The sequence below is a fragment of the Lucilia cuprina genome, chromosome 4, assembly GCF_022045245.1.
Source record: "Lucilia cuprina isolate Lc7/37 chromosome 4, ASM2204524v1, whole genome shotgun sequence".
Lineage (NCBI taxonomy): Eukaryota > Metazoa > Arthropoda > Insecta > Diptera > Calliphoridae > Lucilia > Lucilia cuprina.
In genome coordinates this window covers 22,269,168-22,296,777 of record NC_060952.1, presented here as the reverse complement: position 1 = coordinate 22,296,777, position 27,610 = coordinate 22,269,168, and the positions used below count along the sequence as shown (strand labels likewise).

The 27,610-nt window shown below is 34.1% G+C and overlaps 6 protein-coding genes across 7 annotated transcripts; 3 read left to right on the top strand and 3 right to left on the bottom strand.

The window, feature by feature from the left end:
• The first annotated feature begins 1,110 nt into the window (after positions 1-1,110).
• LOC111675766 (titin-like) lies at positions 1,111-12,318 on the top strand. Its single transcript, XM_023436597.2, has 2 exons — positions 1,111-1,250; positions 1,304-12,318. Exons 1-2 carry the CDS (start codon positions 1,246-1,248, stop codon positions 12,180-12,182), a joined length of 10,884 nt encoding a protein of 3,627 aa, XP_023292365.2. The 5' UTR covers positions 1,111-1,245; the 3' UTR covers positions 12,183-12,318.
• Positions 12,306-19,280, bottom strand: LOC111675781. Its single transcript, XM_023436623.2, has 10 exons — positions 18,869-19,280; positions 18,484-18,804; positions 17,908-18,085; positions 16,746-17,846; positions 16,537-16,636; positions 14,576-14,737; positions 13,675-13,817; positions 12,920-13,614; positions 12,784-12,855; positions 12,306-12,610 (listed from the first exon to the last, which is right to left on the bottom strand). The coding sequence occupies exons 1-10, from the start codon at positions 19,051-19,053 to the stop codon at positions 12,319-12,321; spliced, it is 3,249 nt and encodes a 1,082-aa protein (XP_023292391.2). The 5' UTR covers positions 19,054-19,280; the 3' UTR covers positions 12,306-12,318.
• Positions 19,281-20,092: 812 nt separating this feature from the next.
• On the top strand, positions 20,093-21,880 carry LOC111675779 (uncharacterized protein F21D5.5). 2 transcript variants are annotated; one of them, XM_046949760.1, is made up of 3 exons: positions 20,093-20,721; positions 20,836-21,309; positions 21,438-21,880. In XM_046949760.1, the coding sequence occupies exons 1-3, from the start codon at positions 20,151-20,153 to the stop codon at positions 21,878-21,880; spliced, it is 1,488 nt and encodes a 495-aa protein (XP_046805716.1). In that variant the 5' UTR covers positions 20,093-20,150. The 2 variants fall into 2 exon arrangements, with proteins under 2 accessions (XP_046805716.1, XP_023292389.2); XM_023436621.2 differs by having other exon boundaries at positions 20,093-21,309.
• Positions 21,835-22,869, bottom strand: LOC111675780 (ADP-ribosylation factor-like protein 2). Its single transcript, XM_023436622.2, has 3 exons — positions 22,624-22,869; positions 22,180-22,534; positions 21,835-22,120 (listed from the first exon to the last, which is right to left on the bottom strand). The coding sequence occupies exons 1-3, from the start codon at positions 22,686-22,688 to the stop codon at positions 21,986-21,988; spliced, it is 555 nt and encodes a 184-aa protein (XP_023292390.1). The 5' UTR covers positions 22,689-22,869; the 3' UTR covers positions 21,835-21,985.
• Positions 22,870-23,801: 932 nt separating this feature from the next.
• Positions 23,802-24,799, top strand: LOC111675788 (cytochrome c oxidase subunit 7A, mitochondrial). Its single transcript, XM_023436629.2, has 3 exons — positions 23,802-23,961; positions 24,133-24,485; positions 24,556-24,799. Exons 1-2 carry the CDS (start codon positions 23,944-23,946, stop codon positions 24,376-24,378), a joined length of 264 nt encoding a protein of 87 aa, XP_023292397.1. The 5' UTR covers positions 23,802-23,943; the 3' UTR covers positions 24,379-24,485; positions 24,556-24,799.
• A 1,028-nt stretch (positions 24,800-25,827) lies between these two features.
• Positions 25,828-27,473, bottom strand: LOC111675778 (26S proteasome regulatory subunit 6A-B). The gene is made up of 2 exons (XM_023436620.2): positions 27,111-27,473; positions 25,828-27,056 (listed from the first exon to the last, which is right to left on the bottom strand). The coding sequence occupies exons 1-2, from the start codon at positions 27,315-27,317 to the stop codon at positions 25,980-25,982; spliced, it is 1,284 nt and encodes a 427-aa protein (XP_023292388.1). The 5' UTR covers positions 27,318-27,473; the 3' UTR covers positions 25,828-25,979.
• Between the last annotated feature and the right edge of the window lie 137 nt (positions 27,474-27,610).

Genomic DNA, 27,610 nt, shown 5'->3' with positions numbered 1-27,610 from the left:
GATAGAAAAAATGTTCAATTTTCAATTATATTTGTTTTATATTGTTTTTTTAATTATATTATTTTAAATTCAAAATCATTTCTTTTTGCCATTTTTTTGTAGATTATTTAAAATTATTTTTTGAAATTGTTTTCCTCTAATAAAACATCTTTTTACACATGTTTTTTAACATCAAACTTTTTTGTTGTATATTTTAGAATTTACTTTTCTTATTTGTGTTTTTTCCTTCTAATATTCTATCTCATGCTGCTGCTATTTTGGTTTAATGAAATTTAGTTATTAAATGAACAATAAGCAAAAACAAAATAAAATATAATTTTATCATTAATAAAAGTAAAAGACATTTATAAGAGAAAAAATACATACATTTTTGTAAGTAAAGCCAAAAAAAAAGGAAAAACTAATACTAAATTTTATTATGAAAACGAAACAAATAAAACAAAAATACCAGTAAACATAGAGCAATTACTAAATGTAACAAAAAATGAAGGAATACACAAGTTTAATAAAAGAGATTTTTATGGAAATATAATAAATGCTTTTTATTTAATATGTATATTGTTTTACGCAAAATTTGTCACGTAATGTAATTAATGTAGTTCCCATTTAGTTTAGATTTATTTCGACAATTTAATATTTTATAATTTATTTTTAAATAAATCAATCATTTAGAAATATAAAATTTTATATTTTGTCCGCTATCTATGCACTATTTACAACTCTGAACACTTTTAAAATTAAATTTGGTATACTGACGTGACTTTTGGTAACTCCATTTTTATATGGAAAACTTACAATCGTTTCCTATTGACGAAACATATATGTTTAAATTTTCTCTTAAACATGGAAACATTAGAAAAGGGGAAGAAACATTCTTTATTTTTGATATTTTATATCTTCTCTAAATAACATTTGGATCAGTGCCCTAAAATTTATCTTAAAATACTAATATTATTATAACTGTAGTCAGAAATCTACTCTAACAGAAAAAAAATCAATCGTAATAGACTGTAGAATAAAATTAATTTTACATTATTTTTCAAAATTTAATTTATTTGTAATCAAAATTATTTAAAAAAATAAAATTCAAAACAATTTTTTGGAAAAAACTCATTTCGCGAAAAGTTCACAAAATTTTCAGTAACAATAATTTCTAAATATTTCTAATAATCGATTAATTTACCAAAAAAAAAAAAAATTGGCTTTATGAAGCTGTAGACAGGTTTTTGCCATTCTTGCAGTATAATGAGGTTGTTATTAAATATTACCTCTGAATAGCGATTAATATTTTTTAATATTGCAGTCGAGAAAGATGTCTATCGTTGGATAGAGCCCAGCGCAAACGACAGTACGAAAATATACTTCGTAGTGATCGTTATATACCAGAGAGATCACCAAATAGAACACGGAGATTATCCTCTTGTGCTGCTGCTCTTCAACATGTACCAAGTTCACCGGAAATATATCATCGAAATTATGGAGGAGGAATAGAAGATTTGGAACAAGATGGAAGAATACAATGTATTGCTATGGAAGATGATAATAATGATGAACTTTTATCTAAATATAATACAGAAAGAGAAATTAGTTTACCAGATTTACCTGAAGAGTTTTTAGATGCATTTGAAGAACCATCATTTTACGATGTTCCACCGAATGCATCATTCGATGAGGTCATGTGTACAATGGCATCACCGCCACCAGCATCATCGGCGCCTACAGCTGCAGAGAAACTAGATGCTATTAGGGCCGAAGTTGCCGAAGTAATTAAATTTGATGATTTACGTAAACGTATGGCCGTTCACATAGGAACATCTGCTCAAGAACAACAGTCAGAAGAAGTACAGGTTGATGTCGATGACGTTCGCAGACGAATGGCAGCTCTTATTGGTGAGAGTCAACAAGAACCACGGCTATGTCCGCATAAGATACCACCTTTGCCTGAAGATCCCTACGCTATACCTCCGCCACCAAAAGATGCAAAAGATATAGTCGCAATAATAAGAAGAGCCCAAGCTATCGCAAGACTTAAAGCCCTTGAAGAAGCGAAAGCTGCTAAAAAGGTTCTCAAAGGTGCTGGTAAAAAAACTGTCAAAGGGGTTCCAGTCCCCACTAAATTGCCACTTAAAAAAACGTTAACTTCTGTACCAAAGCCTACAGGAAGAACAGCTAGAACAATAAAATTACCCAAAACTCCAGCATCTCGAGTTGTAAATAAAAAATTAAAAGATAGTCCTCTAACGCCGCACCATCCTCCCGATTATGTTCCTGACGATTGGGCTGCTGCTATATTGCGAACTAGAAAATTAGCTGGCCTTAAGACCACAAATCCAAAACTGCTACCAAAACCTAAAACGCCATTGGCACAAGTGTCAAAATCTCCTATAGCACAACCTACTACTACTCCAGCACCACCCACCTTTGCTAACATCATGGAGCGTATTGCTGCCATTCGATCCAGAACTGATATATCTAAATCAGCTTTAGTGGATAGAAATAAAAACATTTTAACTCCTACACCACAGGATGAATTGGACGAATATGAAGCCCTAGAGCAGCTATATGGTCACACAACTTCAAATCAGCGTCCCCTCATCGAAGAAAATGTTACCGATTTGCAAAATCGAATAAATGCTTTGCAGCAACAACTTTTGCAGAGCCCACCACCTTCAGTAAATTCAAATATAAGAGCTTCAACACCCACACCTCAAGATGATGATGATTATGAGGCTTTAGAACAGCTTTATGGAGATGGTGTATATGCCCAATGCCCTGCAACAAATGATTTTAAAACAGACTTACAAGATCGTATAAATATTTTGCAACAGAAACTTTTGCAATCTCCTGCCAAACAAAGTCCTATTTTTGAAGTACCTTCAATTCTTCGATATCAGGATTTATTAAAGAGTAGAGAAGCTATGGCGGCAGCTGCGGCTCAAGCTAGTTTAATGCATAGTGCTCAATTAGATACAGTCCCTGAATGTGAAGGTGATTTCGGTATTTACGAAGACTCTAGGCCAAATTATGAAATACTAGAAAGCCCTCTGGTAGCCCAGTCAAGATCAAGAGAAAGAACCCCAATATTATCACCTAGATGTACCCCACAACGATCTCCATCTCCTGCATCAACATCACAAATGTGTCCTTCAGGATTCAATGATGCAATTCTAAGTAATATAGATATGCCGGAATTTGATGTAAATGAAATACCAGAGTTTGCTTTTTCGGCAGAGGCATTGGCGGACGCTGGGTTTGTAATTGGCGATGAAGTCTCCTTGGGTGAAATTTCGATGCCAACTCTTGAAGACGATGTTTCTTCAGATGAACTAGGCTTAGAGGACGTTAGTTCTCCCGATTTGTGTGATTTGTCTATTTCAGCTGTAGGTATGGCTTTAGAACCAGACTACGCTCTAGAAATATCCACAGAAGAGGATGAAGATGGGATTACTCAAAAAACTGTGGACGACCAAACTTCGAAAGAGCCGGGATTTTTAACAACAATGGTGAATGCTGTAGTGGACAGATTTAAAAACATATTTTCACCCTCTAAATCAGAAGGAGAACAGAGAGAGGACGAAGACGAAGAACTCAATTTAGATTCATCATTACCTAATATGTTTGAGGGGACACCATCTCCAAAGCCAAAAACGCCCCTACCGAAAATATCCGAAGAATCAAAGCTTATTATTGAAAAACCAGTAACACCCAAAGGCCCAATTGTGATACCACCTCATCCCAAAGATCCGAAGGATTATATGGCCATGGTTAAAAGAGCACAGGCCATTCAGAAGAAGAAAGCTGAAGAGGCTGCATTGACATCGATTGCAGCACCTACTACTAAGGTAAAAGTAGGAAAACGTGAAATTAAATCGTCTATCCCCAAAAGAGCTCCTCCAAAGAAAAAACCTCCAATACAAAATAAAAAGAAAGAGCAAAAACCAGAAAAAGTGTATCCACCAGGAGAATATTCACCGTCTGACACAAGAGCTGTAGCAAGAGCCAGATCATTAGCTGGATTAAAAAATAGATCAGCATTATTAAATCCGGAACGAGCTGCAAAAATTGCAGAACTTAAGGCTGCCCGAGAAGCGGAATTAGCTGCCATAGAAGCATTACCTCCTGCGGAACGAATGAGAAAGAAAATGGAAACTATGCGAAAGAAGATGGGGGCTGCCTTACCTCGGCCATCTATTGAGGCTTTAGGAACTTTGGAAGCAATACGCGCCAATTTACCAATACCAAAACCTACTAAACGTAAATGGCGACCTACTGGGAGACTAAGAGCTGATAGACGAGTAAATCCTTCTGAAAGAGTTTTTACGAGAGATTTCGGTCGAGTATTAATTCCTACTAAGCATACACAGAAAAAGAAAGGTTGGAGAGAACTTGATGTTTTGTCTCCTATTGTCGAAGAGTCACAATTTCAAAATACAGATTTAATGGAATTTTCTCCCTTAAAAGGGCATGAAGGCCGCCTGAGATTGCAACATCTAAAAGAACAAGCAGCAAAACGTGCAGCTGAAACGATTAGGGCTGCTGAAAAAGCACAAGCAGATATTTCACTATATACTACCAATCGCCAACCAACAGACAGTCCTACCATCGGAAGTCCTCAAATTACAACACCTCAATTTATCCCAATCCAACTTCAAAGTCCTGGTAGTCCCAGAACTGAAGAAACCAGGCGCGAGAGGATAATAACAAAAATGGGTCCAAATGGAGGTGAAGAGATAATAAAAGAAGAAGTTACTGAAACGTCCACTATTGAAAATGGCGAAGTTCATACGTCTACTAGGCAAGTCACAACTAAAACTGATGAGTTTGGAAATGTTACATGTCACATACAAGAAGGCAAAGGTTTGTCGGAAGAGGTGGACACCTATTTAGAAGATTTGTCAAATATAGAGCCCCCAGATTTCTTGAATACATCAGATATACCTCCACCAAGTGATCCATCTATTCCAACCCCAGCAGAAATAATAGATAGAATTCGTTCTAAAGTACAGCAAAAACTCAATTTTTCTTTACCCGCTGTTCCACACTCGCCGAAAAGTCCTTCGCCTGCATCACCTGACATGTTAGACTTTCCACAAGACATAACAGATGAGGAATTGTTTGACGTAGAAGTTCCTGAATTTGAGAGAACACCTCAAAGAGTATCACCGCAGATTAAAGCTTTTTCTCCTATTGAAAAAGATCAGCGAATGTACGCTTGGGGAGAAATTCCCCCTCAAACTCCACCACCAATTTCTCCTACTCAAATGCCTATACTGAAAACTCCTCAATATCCTGTACAACCTAAGCCTATTAGCCCTGCACCAAAACAAGCATCTCCAGAAGGAAGGATTTGTATACCACCACATCCAAAAGATCCAAAAGACTACAAGGCAATGGTGAAACGAGCACAAGCGATTCAGAAACTTAAAAAACAAAATGAAGAAATAGCATCTAAAATTGCACCTCCGACAAAATCTACTGCAAAAAGTGGACGAGTTCCAATATCTCGGTGGGTTGCACCTCCTCCAAAAGATCCAAAACGACCTCCACGAAAAAAATTGGTGCTTAAGAAGCGATTACCTAAGGTTACTCCAAAAAAGATTGTACTGCAACAAGAGGAAGACGAAGGTGATGAGACAGAATTCCCTTTAGAGCCACTACAACTACCACAAGAGTATAGGGATGCTGTAGCTCGGGCAAGATTAATTCATGGCTTGAAAAACAAAACAGCTGCCCTTAATCCTAAAGTTGCTGAAAAAATTGCAGCCATTAAAGCAGCAGAAGAGGCTGCACAGGCTGAATATGATGCATTGCCGGTGCATGAGAAAATTAAAAAACGAATGGAAAAATTGCGAAAAATTCCAGCAAAAAAACGTCGCATCGAGGCAACATCTGATATAATTGGAACTATAGCAGCCATTAGAGCTAATATGCCTCCAATAGAAGATATATTGCGTCAGCCTTCTCCACATCGTCCTCCAACAGCAGAAAGCCTTCCAGTTGTAACACATACAACGTCACCACAAACTCCAACTGCATATTCATCAGTAATTTTACCACAAGCTCCAATGCGAGCTCGTCCACGTTCCGTTAGTCCTTCACCACTTGCAGACGAATCTCTGGATGAATTTGAGTTTTTGGAACAATATATGGGAGCAATGCCAGTGTCTCCAGAAATATGCGTTCCGGTTAAAAACGTTGATGAAGACGAGTCATTTGAAATTCCAGATATATCATTACTACGGCCATATACATCTCCGGGGCAAGATCAAAGTGAGGTACCATCTCAATATCCGTCACCTAGTCGCTCCCGTATACATTCATCAAGTTCCGTACCAATATGCTTACCAACAGATTTATCCCTAGAAGAGTTCGAAAATCTAGAAGCTGAATTAAAGACTGATATGTCATTAGATGAATTTGAAGCTCTGGAAGCAGAAGCTAATAACTTATATAACTACGAAACTCCTAAACGAGACGAACGACATTGGGGTAGGAAGTTAGTAAATCAGTTCACTCCATCTCCAAGAAGGAAAATAATAGATTCTCACAGTTCATCTGAAACACCGGGAACAATTAACATCCTTACTCCATCACCTGCTCGCCCTTCGACACGTGACGAAGAATTAAACCCACCTGTTTTCGTACAAGCTCCTTCGATGCGAATGCTAGGAGAAGTCGGATTTTTCCAGGAGCAAGGATTATTTGATGAAGAATCAATTCTAGGACATGAAACCTTAAAACGTCCTTACATTACTCCCAGAGCAGACGCAAAACCCGGTTCTATATACTATGACGAAATGCAGGATTTCAAAGTTCCCGCCGAAGATATTATACTAGACACATCACAATTAATGCCTCAAACTCCAGCAAAAACTCTACAAGAACGATTTCAAAGACTAAAAGAAGCTCATGAAAAAATAACAAGTTCGCCGGGGTATGCTCAACAATATGACATTACACCGAGTATACCATCCGTTGATTTTACTCCTATTGGACTTATTAGCCCCAGTGGTGCTCCATGTTTAGTTCCAGAATCACATAAAAAACAATTTTCTCCCATTACTTCACCTACTGAAAAAGAATGGCTACTAAATCTTGAAGAAACTCCGATTAGGAGAATACCAGCAGTCAAACAATTTAGAGATCTAGAAGATATGCCATTTGATGAGTTAGAATATGAAATTGAGCCTAGTATGATAGATATTTCTTTTGAAAAGCCTGCAAGTCCTCCTCCTAGGCCATCAGATATTATAAGAAGAATAAAGTCTAATGTTCTGCAGAAATTAATAGAACGTGAAAAGTTTTTAAAACCAGCAACTCCTAAAATGATACCAATGCCCGAAGAATTGCCAGATGAGGAATTATTTGAGCTAAGTGTACCCGACTTCGCTCAAACACCCCCAAGAACACCGCCAACGAAATACAAATCACCACGGGTATCCCTCCCAATGGCATGGGGCGAGGAACAGCCGGTTACCCCAGTTACTCCAAAAACTTCACAACCTAGCATACCAATACCAAGTAAAGAGTCATCACCACCTCATCCACCTGAAATGTATATTGTTAAAGAAAAATCAATTTCTCCTAAAGGCCCGATTGTTATTCCTCCACATCCAAAAGATCCAAAAGACTATGAGGCAATGGTAAGAAGAGCACAAGCAATTTATAAATTAAAAAAACAAGAAGAATCCGAAGAAGCAGCTAGAGCTCCACCACCTGAACCACCAAAGAAGAAGGGTCGTGTGCCTATTTCCAGATGGGTAGGTCCACCACCTAAAAAGACCAGTACTAAACCAAAGAGGAGACTTGTCCTAAAAAAACGTGTCCCTCAATCTTTAAAAGAACAGGAAAAAAAAGCTGCTGAAGTTCAGCAGACATTGTTCCCGAAGGAAGAAGAAATGGAATATCCAGCTGAACCACCACCACTAGCGCAAGATTATAGGGATGCTGTTGCCCGAGCAAGACTCATTCATGGTTTGAAAAACAGAACAGCTGCTTTAAATCCCAAAATAGCAGCTAAAATTGCAGCAAAAAAAGCTGCGGAAGAAGCAGCGGCTGCAGCCTATAATGCTCTACCCGAACATGAAAAAATTAAAGTACGTATGCAACGTTTGCGGAAGAAACCACCTCACCGTCGAAGAGGCCATAAACCGACCATGGAGCAGATTGCATATTTGGAGGCAATAAAACAAATAGGAGATTATCAATACTCTCCAATAGATAAGGTAAAGCCCACAACACCACTTCGATTATCTGAAACACCTCGAGCTAAATCATACCAAAAAGCTGCTACAACGACTTATCAGCAAATGCCAACAACTCCTCGATCTGATTCTAGAAAAATAGCTGACCTAGAGACCAATGAATTGGCTGAGTTCGAAGCTTTAGAACAGTTGGAAGCAGCACCAATTTGTCCCACTCCCAGCTCAACAGAGGATCATGTTGCTTTGCGGCAACGCATTGCTGATTTGGAAAAACAATTATTGGAAGCCGAAATACTGCCGCAAATGGAAGATGAATCGTTGGCTGAATTTGAAGCACTGGAAGCTTTAGAGGCTCTACCTGATCAATTTCCCACTCAACCTGTTTCCCCTTTGGATATGAACCAACTTATTTCACATTTGGAACAGCAGCAGTTGGTAACACCACCAAGAGTTGATCCTAGAGAAAGATATCGACAATTAATAGCCGCAAGAAAAGCACCTCTAAAAACTCCCATTATAAGTCCTATAAAAACACCAGAAATTCGCTACAGCCCTATAACATTGCCTTCAAGTTCGTGTAAGGAAGATGGTAAGAAACGTGCCGAAAAATCTACAACGCAAATTACAAGAAGTGGCGATAACACCATTAAAGAGCAAGTTATTGAAACGTCAGAAATAATCAATGGAGAATTGGAACAGTTTACAACGCATGTAACAACGACAACCGATCCTCAAGGTCATGTAACATGTCAAATTAAAGAGAGTAAACGTATTTCTGCGAGAGATCGCTCAGATGAATTAGAATCCTCTGAGAATCTGGGAGAAATTCAAGAACCAAGTTTCTTGGACACTACACCAATAACGCCAATGGAACGCCCCAGACCAAGAGACATCATTGAAAGAATAAGTAGACAAGTCAAGGAAAGCTATAGACCTGAAGTACCAACAGGTCACCTCATAGAATTAAGAACACCTCCCCGTATGTTGCCTTTGCCAAATGAAATGTCTGGAGAAGAACTGCAAGATTTAAGCTGCCCTGCATTTGAAAGAACTCCTATAAGAACACCCGCGCGATCGCCAACTACTACCCCTGCAATATCACCTGATGTTTCAATACCTCAACTATTTTTAGCCACTCCCCCACCTCCAACACCTCCTCTACCCCCAGTGTCACCACTAAGATATCGTATACCATCACCTGAAGGCCCAATTGTTATACCTCCCCATCCGAAAGATCCCACAGATTTTAAAGCAATGTGTAGAAGGGCTAGAAAAATTAAACAGCTAATGGAACAAAATGAAGCGGAAGCACTTGCTGCCCAAGAAGCAGAAGCTGCGGCTTTGGCTGCAGAGGCTGCGAAGCCGAAGAAAAAAGAAAGAGTTCCAATATCGAGGTGGACTGCACCACCACCGAAAAAAACAGGGACACGAAAAAAATTAGTCATGAGAAAACGTGGCGATGTTGTGGCAACTAAAACTCCAGGAAAGCCATCTAAGTTGGAAAAAACACAACATCCAATAGTAGAGGAAGAATTTGAATACCCTGCAGAACCGCCTCCACTACCAGAACACTATGCACAGGAAGTTGCTTTGGCAAGAAAATTAGCTGGTCTTAAAAATAGAACAGCAGCTTTAAATCCAAAAGTAGCGGCAAGAGAAGCAGCAAAAGCAGAAGCTGTTAAAAAAGCTTTAGAAGCTGAAGCTGCAAGACTTGCATTGCTCAATGCGCCTCCACCATCACCAGTAAGAGATTATGCCACAGCACTATCAAGAATGAAAGCAATGAAAGAAAAGGGTATAGTTCCACAAGCCCAACCGTCCCTCGCAGCTGCTGCATATTTGGAAGCTGTAAAAGGCGCAATGCAATTTCAAGAAGAACAACTTTCAACTGAAATTCCAATTTCACAAGAATCTCCAAAACGACGATATGCGAGAATTATGTCCGAAAGAGCAGCACTACCACCTATTGTTTCCGAAAGTCCACCAAGAACACCAAAACTCGATGATATTGTCTATTCTCCTGTTCGTTTTGTAAGTCCGCGAGCAGATGACAGCAAAATCGATTTAGCAAAATCAATTTATGAATACCAATTTGATTTAGCTGATTTTGAAAACTTAAATGAGCTGGAGGAACTAGAAGAATTTGAGGAACCAAGCTTTATAGACGTTAGTCAATATCCCCATACGGAAGATGAGTATATGCCACTAACACCACCTCAAACACCACCGCCCGTAACTTCAGACATAATAACCAGAATACGTCGACAATATGAACAACAACAAGCTGCAATTTGTCCCGAAAGTCCGCCTTTAACACCGACAGCTTTAGATTTTCCCGAAGAATTACCTGAGGAAGAACTTTTCGAACTTAGTGCTCCATCATTTGCCAAATCACCAATTAAACATGAAAGTCCTATCAGATCTCCAAATATATCAATACCTCATTATTTTGAAGAATCGACATCTTCTGCTAAAGTTATGACACCAGCATCAAAATCTAAAAGTCCAAGTAAATCTAAATCGCCCGAAGCAGATATGCCTGCTGAAGATCTCTATGTGACAAGCCCTCCTCTTTTAGGTGTTTGCCCAGGTATTCGTGTTAAAACACCACAGGGGCCAATTTTAATTCCATCACATCCCAAAGATCCTAACGATGTAGCTGCTATGATAAGAAGAGCACAACTTATTCATAAACTGCAAGCAAAAGAAGCTGCAGAAAAAGCAGCTACTACAAATGTAGCCAATGTTAGAGTGCCAATACCCAGGAGAGTTCCATCAAAAGATGTACCAAAAAAACGAAGATTAACACGTAAATTGGTGCTAAAGAAGAAAGTTCCGAATGCAAAAGCCAACGCAGTAGTGCCCCCATCACCTAAAGAATGTCCAACGGAGCCACCAGCACTACCAGTCGAATACCTTGCAGAAGTAGCCAAAGCTCGAATTATGGCAGGGCTTAAAAATAAAACAGCACTTCTTAATCCAAATGTTGCAGCAAGTCAACTGGAAAAAATGGCTCTGGAAAAGGGAAAGGCTGACGCCCAGTTAATACGGGCATCACCCAAGGTGACACCTCCCCCTCCTGATTATGCATCTATAATGGAAAGAGCTGCCGAAATTAGAGCAGCAAGAGCAAAAATTCAACAGCTTCCTACTGCTCGAGAGCTAGCAAATAGGCAAAACATAATAAACCGCCAGCAAAGGCAAGAACGAAAGCGATTATTAATTGAACTAGAACGATTGCGAAAACAAGGTGTTGAAAAGTCTATAGAATTTGAACCAAAAACACCACCGCCCCTACGAGAACGATTTCAAGCGATAAAATCTAGAATTCCCACTGAAACACCAAGTTCTTCAATGTATCCCTACAGCCCAGTAAAAACCCCAGACATTGCTGATTTACCCCAATACCAACCGCTTGTTTTACCTCCAACACCTCCTTACCAGTATCTAGAAAATGTAAGCATACCCGATATTGAAGATGTTTCAATGCCACTTGATGATTTTAATGAAACTGATTATGAATTCGGCGATGCAGAAGATTTAGAGTTTCAATTAGCAGAAGCAGCAGCTTATTCAGGATATGATGAATGCAATAATATTTCGGAACAAGCTATAGAATTACAAGAAAATCAAAATCAGTTTGATATTGCAGAAAGAATAAATATACTTCAGCAGCAATTAATGGAATCTGGAAATAAATCTTCATTAACTGATGCTGATGACCAAAAGCAATATGATATGGCTAAACGAATGGAAATGTTGCAAAATCAATTATTACAAACACCTAAAACTGAAGCAGATGTCCAAGAACAATATGATATAATCGAACGATTGGAAACGACACATCAATCACCTAAAAAGCATGCCAGTAAAGGCTATGTTTGCGTTGATATGTCCCAGTTTGATGAAGAGGCTGAACAAGACATCTACGATGAAATGATGGATGATTTTGAAGCCATGGAAAGAGAATGCATGTAAATTTTTACAAAAATTATTGTTATATATATATATTATTGGTAACTGTGATATAATTAGAAATATTTATAAAAAATAGCTGTATAGAATATTATTATAACAAATAAAAATAGTAAACATTGGAAGTTGTTTGTGAAATTTATTGCGTAGGTTTATTAAATGATTCTATAATTGTTCTTATATTATCTTGAAACATTTTTAAATGGGATTTCTTAATGACTATTAAGTAAATCAAGGGACCATTGTAATGACGTAGTACTCTAAAGTACTCTATGGCTTGGATTTGCAAATCTTTAGGTTGTTCTTTTGATAAATAAATTGAAATTATTTCAGAAATATCATTTAAATGCTTACCGTCCAAATCAAGACATTTAATAAGATTAGGAAACGCTTCCAATAGTTTTAGCTGTAATTTGTATTCTTGAGTTTGGCTGAAAAGAGATTAAAAAAAGTGTTGACTAAATTTTGTGATTAGAAAAATAATATTTTTTCCTGAATCTTTTGTTCTTTTAGAAAAAAGATAACAATAAAAAATCATAATAATAAATTGATTTTTTTTAAGTCATAAATTGTATATATTTACAGCAAAATAAACAATACTTACACGGTAATTGTTTCTTTGGCCGAATGTACTGCTGCTTGTTGAAGGAAATTCTTAAGGAATGGCATGACATCACTGTAAGAAAATAATTTTTGGTTGCGATTTTTGACAAATAATAAAATTGATTTCAACAACTTACTCTAAACTTCTTTTTGTGATAAAATCTTTGCCATAGGTGGCCAAAATTTCTAACAATGAAAAGCAGCGATTTAAAACTAGAGCATTTTTCTGGCGAAATTTCTCTACTAGTGGTGACCAAGTTAGGTGTATTAAAGGCAGTAACTCATTATCATAGCCACGCAATAATGGTATGCCGCATGTTAAACATTCCAATGATAAAATTTGTAATTGCAACTCGGACGAAGTTAAAAATTTTATAACTTGCTGTAATATTGTTTTAATCATTAGAATATGTCTTGGTAATTGTGGATCATTATCGACTACATTGTCTTCTTCTGTATTGTTATCACAACTTTGATTAGTATTCGAATTGCATTTCATAGTTACATCCTGCTCAGAATCACAAAATGTTTTAGGAGTATTTAAAATTTCAAGCCAGGAATTTAATAAGTCATTTTCATTATCACAATCATCGTCGACATACATGGCTTGTCTATCATTAATTTCGTAATTACATGATAACAGCCACGAAGTTAGATGTTTTAAAAATGCATTAAATACTTTCAAATAAGAAATTACATTATCAGTTTCACATTGTTTAGAGCATTCATTATAAATAGTTTCAAAAATTACTTCCAAATGGGGCAGGTTATTGCGAGAGGAAAATTGTAAAACTACCGAAAGAATATCTACAGCCGATTTGCATTCGGGTGTCTTTAATAGAGAAAAAAAAAATAAATAAATTTTTGTTGATATATTTGTAAAGAAACTAACCTTTTTCAATAACATATTTAAATGATATGTTATATAATCAATATGACTCTCTATTAACTGTATCGCTTTATTAAACCTTAGAGCATTTTGTATTGATACTAGCGCAAAGTTAGAGGCTTTATATACCATAGAATTGCTATGAGCTTAAAATATTTAAAATAGATATATTATATATTCATGTGTATTAGAGTGAAAATAAAAAGTCGATGTTGGAATATTGTTCGTTTGAATCCAACAAAACTATATTTGCCGCTTTACCAGAACGGTAAATAATAGAAACACGTTTAGTAATATTGTCCTTCAAAACTTATATTATAAAAATTTTAAATTATTTTCAAAAATATTCTAATAAAACTATTTTATTACATAAAATATATCTAGATTTACTCGAATATAAGTTTTTGTCCTTAAAAGATAACTGGATGATATAACCAATAGATTAGGGATTTATTGAAATTTTTTGTCAAAATAAGGTAATTATTTAACATTTTTAATAACTTTTAGGTTTTTCAACCAATTTTAATGTTTTATATCATTTGAAATACTAAATCTAGGTACATGATTCTTTAATAATAATATGTAAAAATATTTATCGCGACCAGGTCACATTTTTGGGGACAAAGGCTGTTGTTACTCTGTTTGACTAAAAGTAACAAGAATTTTGTATATAACATAAAATATAAAGAACAATATTATCTTTGTTTTAAGATACTAAGCGTGTTTCTAATATCAACAGTTCTGGAGTTAGCTTTTTGGCACGTATTGGCTATCTCAATATCTCTAGAGGGGAATCGTTTTGTGGGTCTCAAACGATCAAGATTTCGACATTTTTCTTTCCATATTACATTTGGTCAGTCTAATATATATGTATAAATTATTTTGAATTCAGTTCAAAACTTACCAAGTTTTAATAAAACTTTGTGCAATGTTTGAAAAATGAAACCATCAAACCGTTCTCCAACATACAACGCACAGTGACCCAAACAATCCAGCACAATACAGGTATGTAATACATTAAATTCTGCATCATTGATAGTGACATTTTGGTGTTTTTGGATTAAATCTGGCAAAAGAAAATTATATATGAATAACTTATTTATTATTATTTAGAATAAGGTTGTTTATCGAAGTTTTATCATGTTTCCCACCTGATTTGAACTTTAATTTTTTTACCCTTCACCTTCGCTAGAAGGGTATATATAAGTTTGTCATTCCGTTTGTAATTTCTATAATATAATTTTCCGACCCTATAAAGTATATATATTCTGGATCCTTATAGATAGCAGAGTCGATTAAACCATGTCCGTCTGTCTGTCTGTCTGTTGAAATCAGTTTTTAGAGGTCCCCAGATATCGGCGAGATGCGAATCTTCAATAATTCAGTTAGACATGCTTTCGAGAAGATCGCTATTTAAAATCAGCAAAATCGGTCTATAAATAACGGAGATATAGCAAAAATCCAAGACAACCTCTGAAAATTTCATCAAAATAAATACAAACTGTCACATTTTAGTCATGCTTTGTTAAAAAAGCAACAACAACACTGTGAATTGGATAAAGATGTACATGTGCGTGTGGAGATGTATTTGGTTTTATTCAGCTGTGTATTTTTTTGTATGTTTAGTTTTGTTTGAGGGTGGTAATACAGTTTAACGGTGGTATTACAGTACATCGGTTAATATTTCTTTCTGCTACAGTTTATATTTGTTTGTGTGTATGTTATGTGTGACATGTGTGCAGAGATACAAAATAAATACAAACTGTCACATTTTAGTCATGCTTTGTTAAAAAAGCAACAACAACACTGTGAATTGGATAAAGATGTACATGTGCGTGTGGAGATGTATTTGGTTTTATTCAGCTGTGTATTTTTTTGTATGTTTAGTTTTGTTTGAGGGTGGTAATACAGTTTAACGGTGGTATTACAGTACAACGGTTAATATTTCTTTCTGCTACAGTTTATATTTGTTTGTGTGTATGTTATGTGTTTTATACAGTTTAACGGTGGTATTACAGTACAACGGTTAATATTTCTTTCTGCTACAGTTTATATTTGTTTGTGTGTATGTTATGTGTGACATGTGTGCAGAGATACAAAATAAATACAAACTGTTTTTTAAAACATACTTGGTGAAGGGTATATAAGATTTGGCACAGCCGAATGTAGAAATATTACTTGTTATTTATGTAATATTCGTATTCCACTGGGTTTTAAAGGGAGACTTGGTAATTTTTTTGGGTAGAAACCCCTTGAGAATAAACATGTTTCCATTTCCCATCTCTACCTATTTTAATTTCCTTCATCTTCGTTTGTAATCTTCCGACTCTTTAAAGTATAAATAATGTTATAGATAGTAGAGTCGATTAAACTACGTCAGTCTGTGTGTCTGTTAAAATCAAGGTTGACAACCGTAATCGCCAAGCTATTGTTACCACTAAAATACCTTATATCGTTAATGCTTAAATACCGATACCGAAATTAGTCGAAATAGCGATAACGCAAAATAGCGATATCTCTAAAAAATCTATACCGAAATAAGTTAAAATACCGATAAGGCTAAAACATCGATACCGTTATTCTATTTGAAAAATAAAATATGTATAATACAATTAAGGCTAGACTATTGAATATACTATAGTCAAGAATATATATAAACAGAGTCAGATCCAAAGTATGTCAGACATAAGTGGGTCCATAATTGGTCATACCCCCATAGAAATAACACTTTAAAAAATTATTTAAAGCCATATTCAACCCAATTCTACATTTAAGACCCTATTCCAAAAATCACCATGAAGTTTGTTAGATTAATTGTCAAAGTATTTTTTAAATGGAATGTAAATATTGTTTTAAGTTTTTTACCTTCAGTTACCGTTTCATCATCCGAATCACAATCCTGGGTTCTGATTTCAACAGCAGATTCATAAAGCCCTGGAGTACGATCAATAAACCAATCTGTATGCTAGAAGAAATCAAATAAAAATAAATGGAAAAAGTGTAGTATAACGCTCTTCAAAATTAAGAGGATTCAGATACAGTTTTTAATATGTCTTAAAATAAATGTCACTAACCCTATTCACTTTAAGTTGTGTTACATTATCTGGTTCTAAGGACAAGTGCCAATGTTTATCATCTAATAATTCATCGAGTAATTGTTTGACTAAATTTAAATCTTTACATTGAAATTGTTTATTCTTTTCTCTAGCTGTGGTCAACCATAATAATATTAAAAGAATTTCATTCATAGCCTCATTTTGCAGCTGCAACATTTCCAAAAGATATTCGACTATAATGCGATTTAATACCGGTGTTGTACCCAAAACACAACAGATTTCATGTAAGCACTTGACGCAACGCTCAGAGTTTAAATTTTTAAATTTACGCCATGGAAACTTGCTACTTTCTAAATAATCACCTTCTACATCCATTTCCCGCAACGAATACCCTTCTATTAGTAATTCAGAGGTTGTTTGTAAGTCTAAGGCCAATAATAAACACATACAAAATATTTCCAAATTATGGGGAATTGATAGTAACAATTGTAATTTTTTGGAACTTAAGGAATTGAGGAATCCTTTAAGAAAAGTAAATTCTGTATACTGTTCCGTATCATCACAGCGTGCTATAATTCTTGGTAGTTTTGTTAGATGTTCATCCAACAATAGTTCAGAATTTTCATCAAATATTCCTTCATTACTGTGATTATTTTGCAATTTATCTACACATTTACAGCAAATATTACGTATATGTACATCTTCATCTTCAGTGAGAGCTACAACAGTTTCTAGCATGAACACAAAGTTCTCCTTGAGATTGTGCGAACATGTTTCCATAAGCAGACAACACATTTCGGCATATTCTTTGCGTATTTTGGTTGAAGTATGGGATCTCAATTTACTTGTTTGTGTAAAAATGATGCGCAATTTTTTCGAAGTAGCTTGTATCCACTGTTGAGTACGTCCATCACCTTGTAATTGTTTCATACGTTGTTCTAACTGTTCGCGATTCTTCTTAATAGCAAGCACATCATTATCATTGGTATCATTAGTATACGACAGACTTTCATTGAGTAATCTCTTAAATGCACCGGCATCATATTTTGCATGTATTAGGTTTTCCGTAGTTTCTTCGTAAATAACACACAATATACGACCTAAAGCTTTGACAGAAGACTTTAAAAAGAACATTTATTTAAATTAAGTTATTATTTTAAGTAAAAAGTTATACACTCACAATCTTAATAGTTTCTCCAATAGTTTCATCTCCTACAGCAATTTGATATAAGACGGTAACAATTTTTGGTAGGAAAATAAATATTGTATTGGCAACTTGATTTCGCAAAACAACATCCATACGATCGGCTTCATCATGCACATAAAATACGATCATTAAACATTCCAAAGAAGACAGGCTATTTGTGAAATTGATTGTAAATATAAATTAATTTAATTTTGAAACAAAAAATGCATTCGAAAATCTAAGTCATTTACTTTAACGTCTAGTCACCTGCTTTTCTCTAATTCATTACGATTATCTACACGGAAGCGAAGTCAATCGTCACTTTAGAGTCTCTAATTAAACTGGAGAGTGTATTAACATATTTATACTATCTTTCTGACTGTCTTTTTGTCCTCCTAGGACTAGCACGTGTTAAAATATCTAGTCAACTGAATAATCATGACTAAGGGTAACCCTAGTGCTAACTACTTAGTTCTTTACTGATCTACTTAATTATCGTGTAAACAATACAATAATATATATCTTACTGAATTCTGAATATTTTCAATATAACTATCCCTTAAAACTTACACCAATTTTTTGTATTTTTCTCTTTCCACGAACTCAACTAAAGTCAACAATATTTGTCCCAATATCATGGCAGAATCCTTAGTATAAAATTGTTCCAATACATCTGATGTCGAACGCCTAAAACATTCCGCTATACATTGGACACTGGCCAATTTGATTTCTTCGCTTAAATTTGTTTTGGTAGTTGCTTTATCACATTCACGCACTTGTTTAAGTACCACTACAAGCATAGTTCGTAGGGCAGTCAATTCCTTTAAATATACTTTTGAAGTAACCAATGTAATGCATTGTAAACAACCCGTTCGTAAATCCTGGTTATCGCTGGAAGTACATTGAACAATATTAAACATAAACATAAAATAAACTTTGATAGTGTTTTACTCACTTGCTTAACTCTTCCAGTTTTAAAACTAAAGGCACTAGAATTTGTATATTAAATATACTCATATGTATCCAGTTGAATTGGGCCAATTCGTTTTCCAATTTATTTAAATTTTGCTTGGTAGCATTTCTTAAGAATGCATCCATGGCTGGTTTAATTCTTAAAACAAATGGTTCTAAAGAAGCCATTGTTATTAAATATGAATTGTCTTTTTAATTTCTTTTTTTTTTTTTTGTTGCAAAAATAGAATAGAAATGTATAAATTTGTTAACAAAACCCGCAAAAAACTAACAATAATAAATACCAAAGCGAATTTAATTATAATGAATGTACCAAGGTATACTAACTATAAGGTAGTATTAATAAAACAGCTGATTGTTTTAAACTTTCATATGCGAATATACGCCGGTATCAGCTGCAGAGATAAACGCGTGAATGTTTTTTGATTTACGAGAACACCGGTACCAAGTGATATTTTTTGGTACTTTTTCATTCTTCAATTGGTACTTTTTGAGTTTTCTATGATATTGAAATCGATACATGAAATTTTCAGTACTTTTTCGCTCTACGCAGGTACTTTTTTGAATTAAACCTAGAAACATGAAATTAAGCATGTAGTGCCCGGAGTAAATTTCGGTCAAAGTGGTCATATAAATATATAGAGTTTGACCATTTGATTGATATGTTATTTTGAGAATAGGGACTTCAATGAAGAATTGGGTCAATTATGGACCAAGATCTTCATAATTTTAAGTATTTTTTTGTTCTGCCATAATTCTAAACTTTTGGAATGATGTATTAACTATAAATTGTTTTTTGTAAAGGTTTTATATTGGCGGACCGATCCTCATAATTTTAAGATTCATAAATTAAGTTTTCGGTTCCTAAAAAAGTTTTTTTTCGTCAAATTCCATTATTACATCTACGTTTGAAAACCACCGGCCAAATTTCAATGAGCGGCTTATTATTAGATAAAAGAAAACTTGCTTAAATGAAAACAAAATTTTATATTGTAAAATTCCATTAATTTAGCCTTCTGTAAATTATACAAAATATGGCAAAATTTTTAAGCCGTATTAAGCTGAAAAAATTTTCGGCGGTTTTGACATTTTTTCGGCCCTCTGATATGTATGCAAAATATTTCTACACTTTTCTTTTTTACTTTTATTATTATTCGTAAACAAATCCAAGCAAAATATGTTTATGCTATCAGTTCATGAAACATTTCAATTAAGGGATTTAATTTTTGTTTTGATTATAAAATTTGTATTTGTTTCCATCAGCAATGTCCGTGACCAAAAATTTAAATCGTACGTTAAATGATAAAATCAGAGAAATTATGAAACGCGCCTGTCAATTAAAACCCTTGGAGCCTGAGCATCAAGTGATTCACTTACATTCAGGAATAAATATAGTAGGTCGTAATAAAGAAACGGGTATTCGAGATACAAAATGCTCAAAACAACAACTGGAACTAAAGGTGGATTTGGATTCAGCCAAAATAAAGTTAAAAGTATTAGGATTAAATCCATGCGGTGTAAATGGTTTAATGGCCCTGCAACACACTGAATGTGAACTACAACATGGAGATGTATTGGAAGTGGTTTATGGACGACATGCATTTGAGGTGGTTTTTAAGCCTGCGCCTGAAGTGGTAACAGACAAGGCAAAAGAACAAGTAGAAAAACCAGCAGAATTGCAGGAGGATAACCAACAAGTAATTGAAGAATCCATGACAGACTCTTGGGATTCAGTGGAAAATGGTAAAATGTTAATTTTTACCAGTAAAGGGGTTACGGCTTCGAAGAAAATCGCATCCTACGACATAGATGGTACCGTAATTAAAACTAAATCGGGTAATGTATTTCCCAAGACATGTGATGATTGGATGTTAAACTATCCCGAAATACCTAAAAAATTAAAATCTCTAAAAGATGATGGTTTCAAAATATGTTTTTTTACTAATCAAGGTGGTATAGCAAAAGGTAAAGTGGATGTTAACGAGTTCAAGGAAAAGATTAAGCAAATTATTGCAAAATTACAAGTTCCTATTCAAGTATTTGTTGCTACCGGAGATGGTTATTATCGTAAACCATTACCGGGCATGTGGGAGTATTTGGAAAAAGAAAAAAATCAAAATGTGAAAATTGAACGTGAGCAAAGCTTTTATGTTGGTGATGCTGCTGGTCGCCCCGAGGTGGGCAAGGGTGTGAACAAGCGTCGAAAAGATCATTCTTTAGCAGATAGGTCATATGCAAAAAATCTTGGAATTCCCTTTTATACACCAGAAGAACATTTCTTGGGTGTAAAACAAGAGGAATGGATAAGACTTGAATTTGATCCAATGGTAGATAATACAGATTTGCCGCTACTAGAGCCCACAGATGCTAAAATACCATCCGATGAATGTGAAATGATTATTATGATGGGGCTACCAGGTTCAGGTAAGAAATCTAAAAACTAAAAAAAAAATATTAATCTTTTGCATGTTTTAATTCATAATGTTTTAAACTAATCCTTTTTAAAGCATTTTATTTATCAAAATTTTGCAATACATTTTTTCTTTATTAAGGAAAATCACATTTCGTTCAAAACCACTTAGCACCGCTCGGTTATACCGTAGCAAATGCCGATACTGTGGGTAGCACTCAATCCTGTCTAAAAATATGCGAGAAATCGTTAGTGTCCAATAAACCATGCGTTGTCGATAATACAAACGTTGATGTTGATTCGCGTAAAAAATTCATCGAGCTTGCTAAAAAATACAAAATCAAATGTCGTTGTTTCATGATGAATGTTTCGGTTGCACAAGTTAAACATAACATAGCTTTTCGACAACTAACCGATAACAAACATTCCAAAATAAACGATATGGTTTTTAATATGATGAAAAAAAAGTACTATATTCCCACATTAACCGAAGGCTTTGCGGAAATTGTAAAGGTGAATATAAAACCAGAGTTTGAACGTGCTGATTGGAAACGTTTATATAAATTATATTTGGTGGAAAAATAATAAATATAAAATTTTAATTGAGATTTGTTTTAAAAAATGAAAAATGTTTAAAAAATGGAAATGTTTTCAACAAATGTTCGTAATTTTAACGAGTATAAACTCCGTTCAGTCTAGAGTGAAAATACGTTTAGCTATGTCATCTATTAGCCAATCCACTGCACTTAGTAACTTCTCTCCAGTGACAGCACTAACGCCTACAACTAACCAATGATGAGTGGTAATATTATCCAATTGTAGTATCTAGAAAATTAAAATTAATTAAAATCAGTTGCTATATAAGCTAAATATGTACTCCTTACCTCTTTGATTTCATTGGCGGTTAAAGCTCCTGGCAAATCTTGTTTATTTGCTAATACAAGTAAAGTGGCTCCGGCCAGTCTTTCTTCTTGTAATAAAATTTCCAATTCCTGTTTACAGGTCTCCAAACGCATGCGATCTGCACAGTCAACCACCCATACGAGACCATCAGTACATTCAAAGTAGTTACGCCAATATGAGCGTAATGAACGTTGGCCACCCACATCCCACATATTTAGGGTGTAACCATTATGCTCCAGAGTCTTTATATTAAATCCCAATGTTGGTGATATGGTATCAATTGGTTCCCCATTGAACCTTTTTAAGATTGTAGTTTTTCCGGCATTGTCCAAACCTCTAGTAAGTAAAAAGGAAAACATGGATGAATCATGCATGATTCGTTCTTTCGAAGAGTTAAACAATATAATTGTTAATATTTTACTTACAACAGCAATATACGCATTTCCTTTTCTTTTTGTCTCATTTTCTTTAAAACTGTTAGAAAACCCATATTATTGTGTTAAATTTATTACTTTCTTTTAATTTATTTCACTATTATAAATACAGCTGCTGCAATTAATTTCGTTTTGTTTATGTATCTTTACATATCCAGGCGAATTTATGAAAAATGTGGTCAACTTAACAGCTAATTGAATTTTCTATTGAACAAACTGTCAAACTTTAGAACCCAGATTGTCAATCTCCTTACTATATAATAAACCATAGACTATCTGTAATAAACGAACTGAATACAAGGTGACATCATTATCGTTGCTAATCGTTGTTTATAACATTTCATATACAGGCCTATACAATACGTTTGTCAAACTCCTTATAAAAAATTTTACAATTTTGCGATTGCTCTTAAAGTCCAAACTACAATCACAAAGTAATAGTAAAAATACATATTTATATTATTTATAATATATTTCTTTTTTTTTTTGTTTGTGTGCAATAAACAAACTCATGATTCTGTGCAGAATCATGTGAATCAGTATATAAAATATAGTCACAGAAACAAATAGTTTGTCCCATAAGTTTATAATATAAACTTTATATGTATTCGCACAGTTACTTAAGCTGACTTAAGCTAGTATATGCATATTATTGTTAGGCTTTAAGTGCTGGTACCAATTAGTAACATCTGGTACCTTGTTAAATATGCCATGAAACGAATGTTTCATATATGTATGTAATTCAAAAAAATCTTTTAAGACAACAATTATATTATTAATAACATGAAGAACCGTTTACTATTGAGAAGATAAATTTAAAAAAATAAAAAATATACATATATATTGCCAAGGCCCCGAAAACTTGTTGTTTTAACTTGTTTATCCTATAAATATCTTGTTTGCTTTTAAAATAAATTTTTATTGGTTAAATAAAGCAATAAAATAATTTTTACTTTCAAATTATTTTCATGATGAAAATCGAAACATTTTTATTACGATAAATATCAAAATCAATATACATACAGACATATATTTTCGATTTTTTGTTTCAAGTAAAAAAAATTTAGTAGTTTTATATAATATTGTCATTTCTTTTAAATTTTTAATATAAAATGTAACACTGCTCACACACATGGTTGCATTTACAACGTATAAAAATTTCCAACTATGAATAATTCCAGTATTAAAGAAATGTCATATACATGTCAATTCCATATTGTTCAATGTGAATTTTTTGATCCCTCTAGAACGGTGAATAAATTCGATTCTTTTTTTCTTTTTGGGGAATATTAAAAGAAAACCAGCAAAAAAATGATGAACTTATCCAGAGTATGTATATTTATATAACTATATTAATTAAAATTGTAAAATAATTATAACAACCTATTAAAATTATATAGAATTTTATTTACCTTAACATTTTCAAAAACATTACGTAAGATAGGTTATATTTTCTAATAGACTAAAAAAACTAAAGGAGCATTTTCCTTTTTATTTTAGGCCGTTGTTCGCAGCTTCACCACCTCCGGTGCTCAACGCACTGTAGCTAAAGCTGAAGTCGAAAAGGGTTACTTCGAAATCAAAAAAGTTCAAGAACATTTCCAAAAGAAGGATGGCAAACCCGTCTTCTTGAAGGGTTCAGTTTTCGATCAAGTCTTGTACCGCCTTACCGTTGCCCTCAGCTTAGTTGGAATCGGCGGCATGGGAAAATTGTTCTTCGACTTGTCTGTACCCAAAACCGATTAGACTTATGTTACCAGGCCACAATTTGTGTTTAGTATACTAAGTAACAAACCAAAAAATATTTAGCCACCTTTATTTCCTATATTTCTGTGTTTTTATTGTCCTAACTTGTAAGTTTATATTAGCATGTTATAATATGTGTGCAAAAGTCGCTAAATATTTTTCTCTTTTTGTTTACAGAGAACCCTTATATTTTTGAGGCATTTCTAAACCAATATGTGTATAAATGTTAGATTGTTACTTTTACATTCTTTTAAAAAGCATTTAAAACATAGAAATATATGAAATTATTAGCTAAAAAATGGATTTCTTTATTTAATGGAAATGGGAATTTATTTTTAAATGTTTCTAGTGAAATAAAGCACTATTTCTGAAAATGTCACCTACCATGGATAATACGAATAAAATTTTAATATCCAAATTATTACAATGAATTTTTAATAAATAAATAAATTAACGTACAAGTAAAAAAACATGGTCAATGAAATCTGTCCATATGGTAATATGTTCTCTCCATAACATAGGACCTGGTCGGAAATCCATAGACCTTATGTTACACAAAAAAAAAACGTGTTGTCCATGGAAGTAATATCATTTACTTCGTGACATTTTTAAAACGTAAATGTATTGGGAAATTGTTTAGATTATTGTATTTAATAATTATTTAAAAGTGTCAGGAAACTCCTATGTACTATAAACAGACTATTTGTAATCTGCGGACTTTATTCTACTATTCTCATAAATTTTGTGAGACTTATGAAAGTGTCATATCGTTCATGGACAATATGATAATGTGTAGGGTGTCAACGTCTATGTACATTTGACAACGTACATTATGACACACCACCCCTTGCTCTAACAGTTTAGACCAACCAATATTTTTAGAGAATAAAAGAATATACATACATACATTCCTTATGGTGTTTATAAGATACATTAAGGTTATATCCAAATTATTTAATGTTAAGAGCATTTCATTTCTTAATGTTCTTAGTCGAAGGACTGTTTCCAACAATGTACGATTAAGTTTCAATATCCAAAAATTAATGATATATGTTTATATGATGTTTCACTATTACACAATTTGTTTCACTATTACGAAATTTGGACAAATATTGGTTCCTCATAAGCTTAAACATAATCAGAAAACTTTTCTTTATATTAAAATGGTCTACATTTTGTTGCAAATTTTTAGAACTCTATTGTAAAAACATCACAAAATATTAGATTCCTCCGACCAAAATCATTTGAATATTATAAGGTAATATTTCCATTTTGACAATGTCGTATGGTCAACTATTATAGCAAGTGATAGGTTCCACTGTTGAACAATGTGTTTATTTTAATAAAAATAAATGAACCAAAAATTTGATCTAATATTAAACCAAAATAGGAACCATTTTGACCTCCAAAAATCTCTAATATACGATTCAATATTACAACTCTAAAAACTTAAACCTACTCAGAAAACTTGTCTTGTTTCCTTTTTTATTAATTTCATATTAAAATAATTATATTAAAAAATAGTATTAATTTTAAGCGCGATTTTTAATGTTACATTTAAAAATGATAATAATATAGATGTTTGTATGCTTTAAACTCAACTAAGCATAATAATTCAAGTTTGCCTTCTTCTTGGCCTGTACCTCCATAATGGCATCCATAAAATCTTCATGAGTTACCTGAGTAGCTGAACGACGCAAAGCAATCATGCCGGCTTCAACACAAACAGCTTTACACTGGGCACCATTGAAGTCATCAGTAGAACGAGCCAATTCTTCGAAATTAACATCACTACTGACGTTCATTTTACGCGAGTGAATTTGCATTATGCGGGCTCGAGCTTCTTCGTTGGGATGTGGAAATTCGATTTTCCTATCTAAACGACCGGAACGCAGTAGTGCAGGATCCAAAATATCCACACGATTTGTGGCAGCAATAACTTTAATGTCAGCTGTGGAACTGAAACCATCAAGCTGATTAAGCAATTCCAACATAGTACGTTGAACTTCACGATCACCAGCCTTCTCGGAATCAAAACGTTTTGTGCCAATAGCATCCAGTTCATCAATGAATATAATAGCTGGAGCTTTTTCTTTGGCTAAGGCGAAAGCATCTCTGACCAATTTGGCACCATCGCCAATAAACATTTGCACCAATTGTGGACCAGCCAACTTTAAGAATGTGGACTTTGTTTGAGCTGCGCAAGCACGAGCTAATAAAGTCTTACCGGTACCTGGAGGACCGTAGAGCAAAACTCCCTTTGGAGGGTGAATACCTAAGTTCTTGAATTTTTCCTTGTGTGTCATGGGCAAAACAACAGCTTCAATTAATTCTTGGATTTGTTTATCCAAACCACCAATGTCGGAGTATTGCTCCGTAGGGCGTTCATCTACTTCCATGGCTTTAACGCGTGCATCATATTCGGCTGGCAAAGTCTCCAATATCAAGTAGGAATCTTTGTTGACACCAACTAAATCACCAGGTTTTAGCTTTTCCGCATCTACCAGGCCAATGACTGGCAAAAAGTAGGCTTGACGTGTTGATGTTTTAATAACGGCGCATTTGCCTTTACGTTGATTGTCCAGCACTTGTACAGCACCATCATCTTCGTCTTCCTGAGCTTCCATATCCAACAGTTCAATAACATTTGACACCAAATAAGGCAAAGTTTTATTAACCTATAGTGGAAATGCAATATTATTCATGAACAAATTTTTCTTTGGATTACTTACCTTAATTTTTTCAGTATTATCCTTAATTTTATCATTTTGAGCCTGTATCTCATGGGTTATACGCATAACCTCACTCTTCATTATTTTTATTTCATTGTCCATCAAACGCGTCCTGCTAACAATTTCATCAGTGGACATACGCATCACTTCCTCGCCCAGTTCATCACCATCTTCCCAAATTGATTTATCTTCCAAAGTAGCGGCCATTATTTATAAACTCTTTTGTGTAGAATTTAACAAAGAATTGTATTTAATTATTATTATTTACTTTATCAAATATCAATAATAATTCTTTTAAAAATTTTGCAAACTTTTTTCTGCTTTACCGATGACTTGTAAATTTTTGTTTTGTGATGATGTTTGACAGTTGTCGCTATAAAATACAACAATAACAAAATGTCAAAAAAATACAGAGTTGTAAAATATTTTACCGGGTTCGGCTTTTTATTTTAAAAAAAGAGTGGCAATATTTTTTAACAAACCCGGTGTTTTTTCTGCGA

Excerpts from the sequence above, each read along its gene's own strand:
- LOC111675778 (XM_023436620.2), bottom strand. The coding sequence starts at position 27,317 with ATGGCCGCTACTTTGGAAGATAAATCAATTTGGGAAGATGGTGATGAA. Across the intron at positions 27,057-27,110 it reads ATAATACTGAAAAAATTAAG|GTTAATAAAACTTTGCCTTA; the intron begins GTAAGTAATCCA and ends TTTCCACTATAG.
- LOC111675779 (XM_023436621.2), top strand. The coding sequence starts at position 20,151 with ATGTCCGTGACCAAAAATTTAAATCGTACGTTAAATGATAAAATCAGA. Across the intron at positions 21,310-21,437 it reads GATGGGGCTACCAGGTTCAG|GAAAATCACATTTCGTTCAA; the intron begins GTAAGAAATCTA and ends TTCTTTATTAAG.
- LOC111675780 (XM_023436622.2), bottom strand. The coding sequence starts at position 22,688 with ATGGGTTTTCTAACAGTTTTAAAGAAAATGAGACAAAAAGAAAAGGAA. Across the intron at positions 22,535-22,623 it reads GAAATGCGTATATTGCTGTT|AGGTTTGGACAATGCCGGAA; the intron begins GTAAGTAAAATA and ends TTTACTTACTAG. Across the intron at positions 22,121-22,179 it reads CCGCCAATGAAATCAAAGAG|ATACTACAATTGGATAATAT; the intron begins GTAAGGAGTACA and ends TTAATTTTCTAG.
- LOC111675781 (XM_023436623.2), bottom strand. The coding sequence starts at position 19,053 with ATGGCTTCTTTAGAACCATTTGTTTTAAGAATTAAACCAGCCATGGAT. Across the intron at positions 17,847-17,907 it reads TTGGAGAAACTATTAAGATT|TCTTCTGTCAAAGCTTTAGG; the intron begins GTGAGTGTATAA and ends TTCTTTTTAAAG. Across the intron at positions 12,611-12,783 it reads GCCAAAGAAACAATTACCGT|CCAAACTCAAGAATACAAAT; the intron begins GTAAGTATTGTT and ends ATCTCTTTTCAG.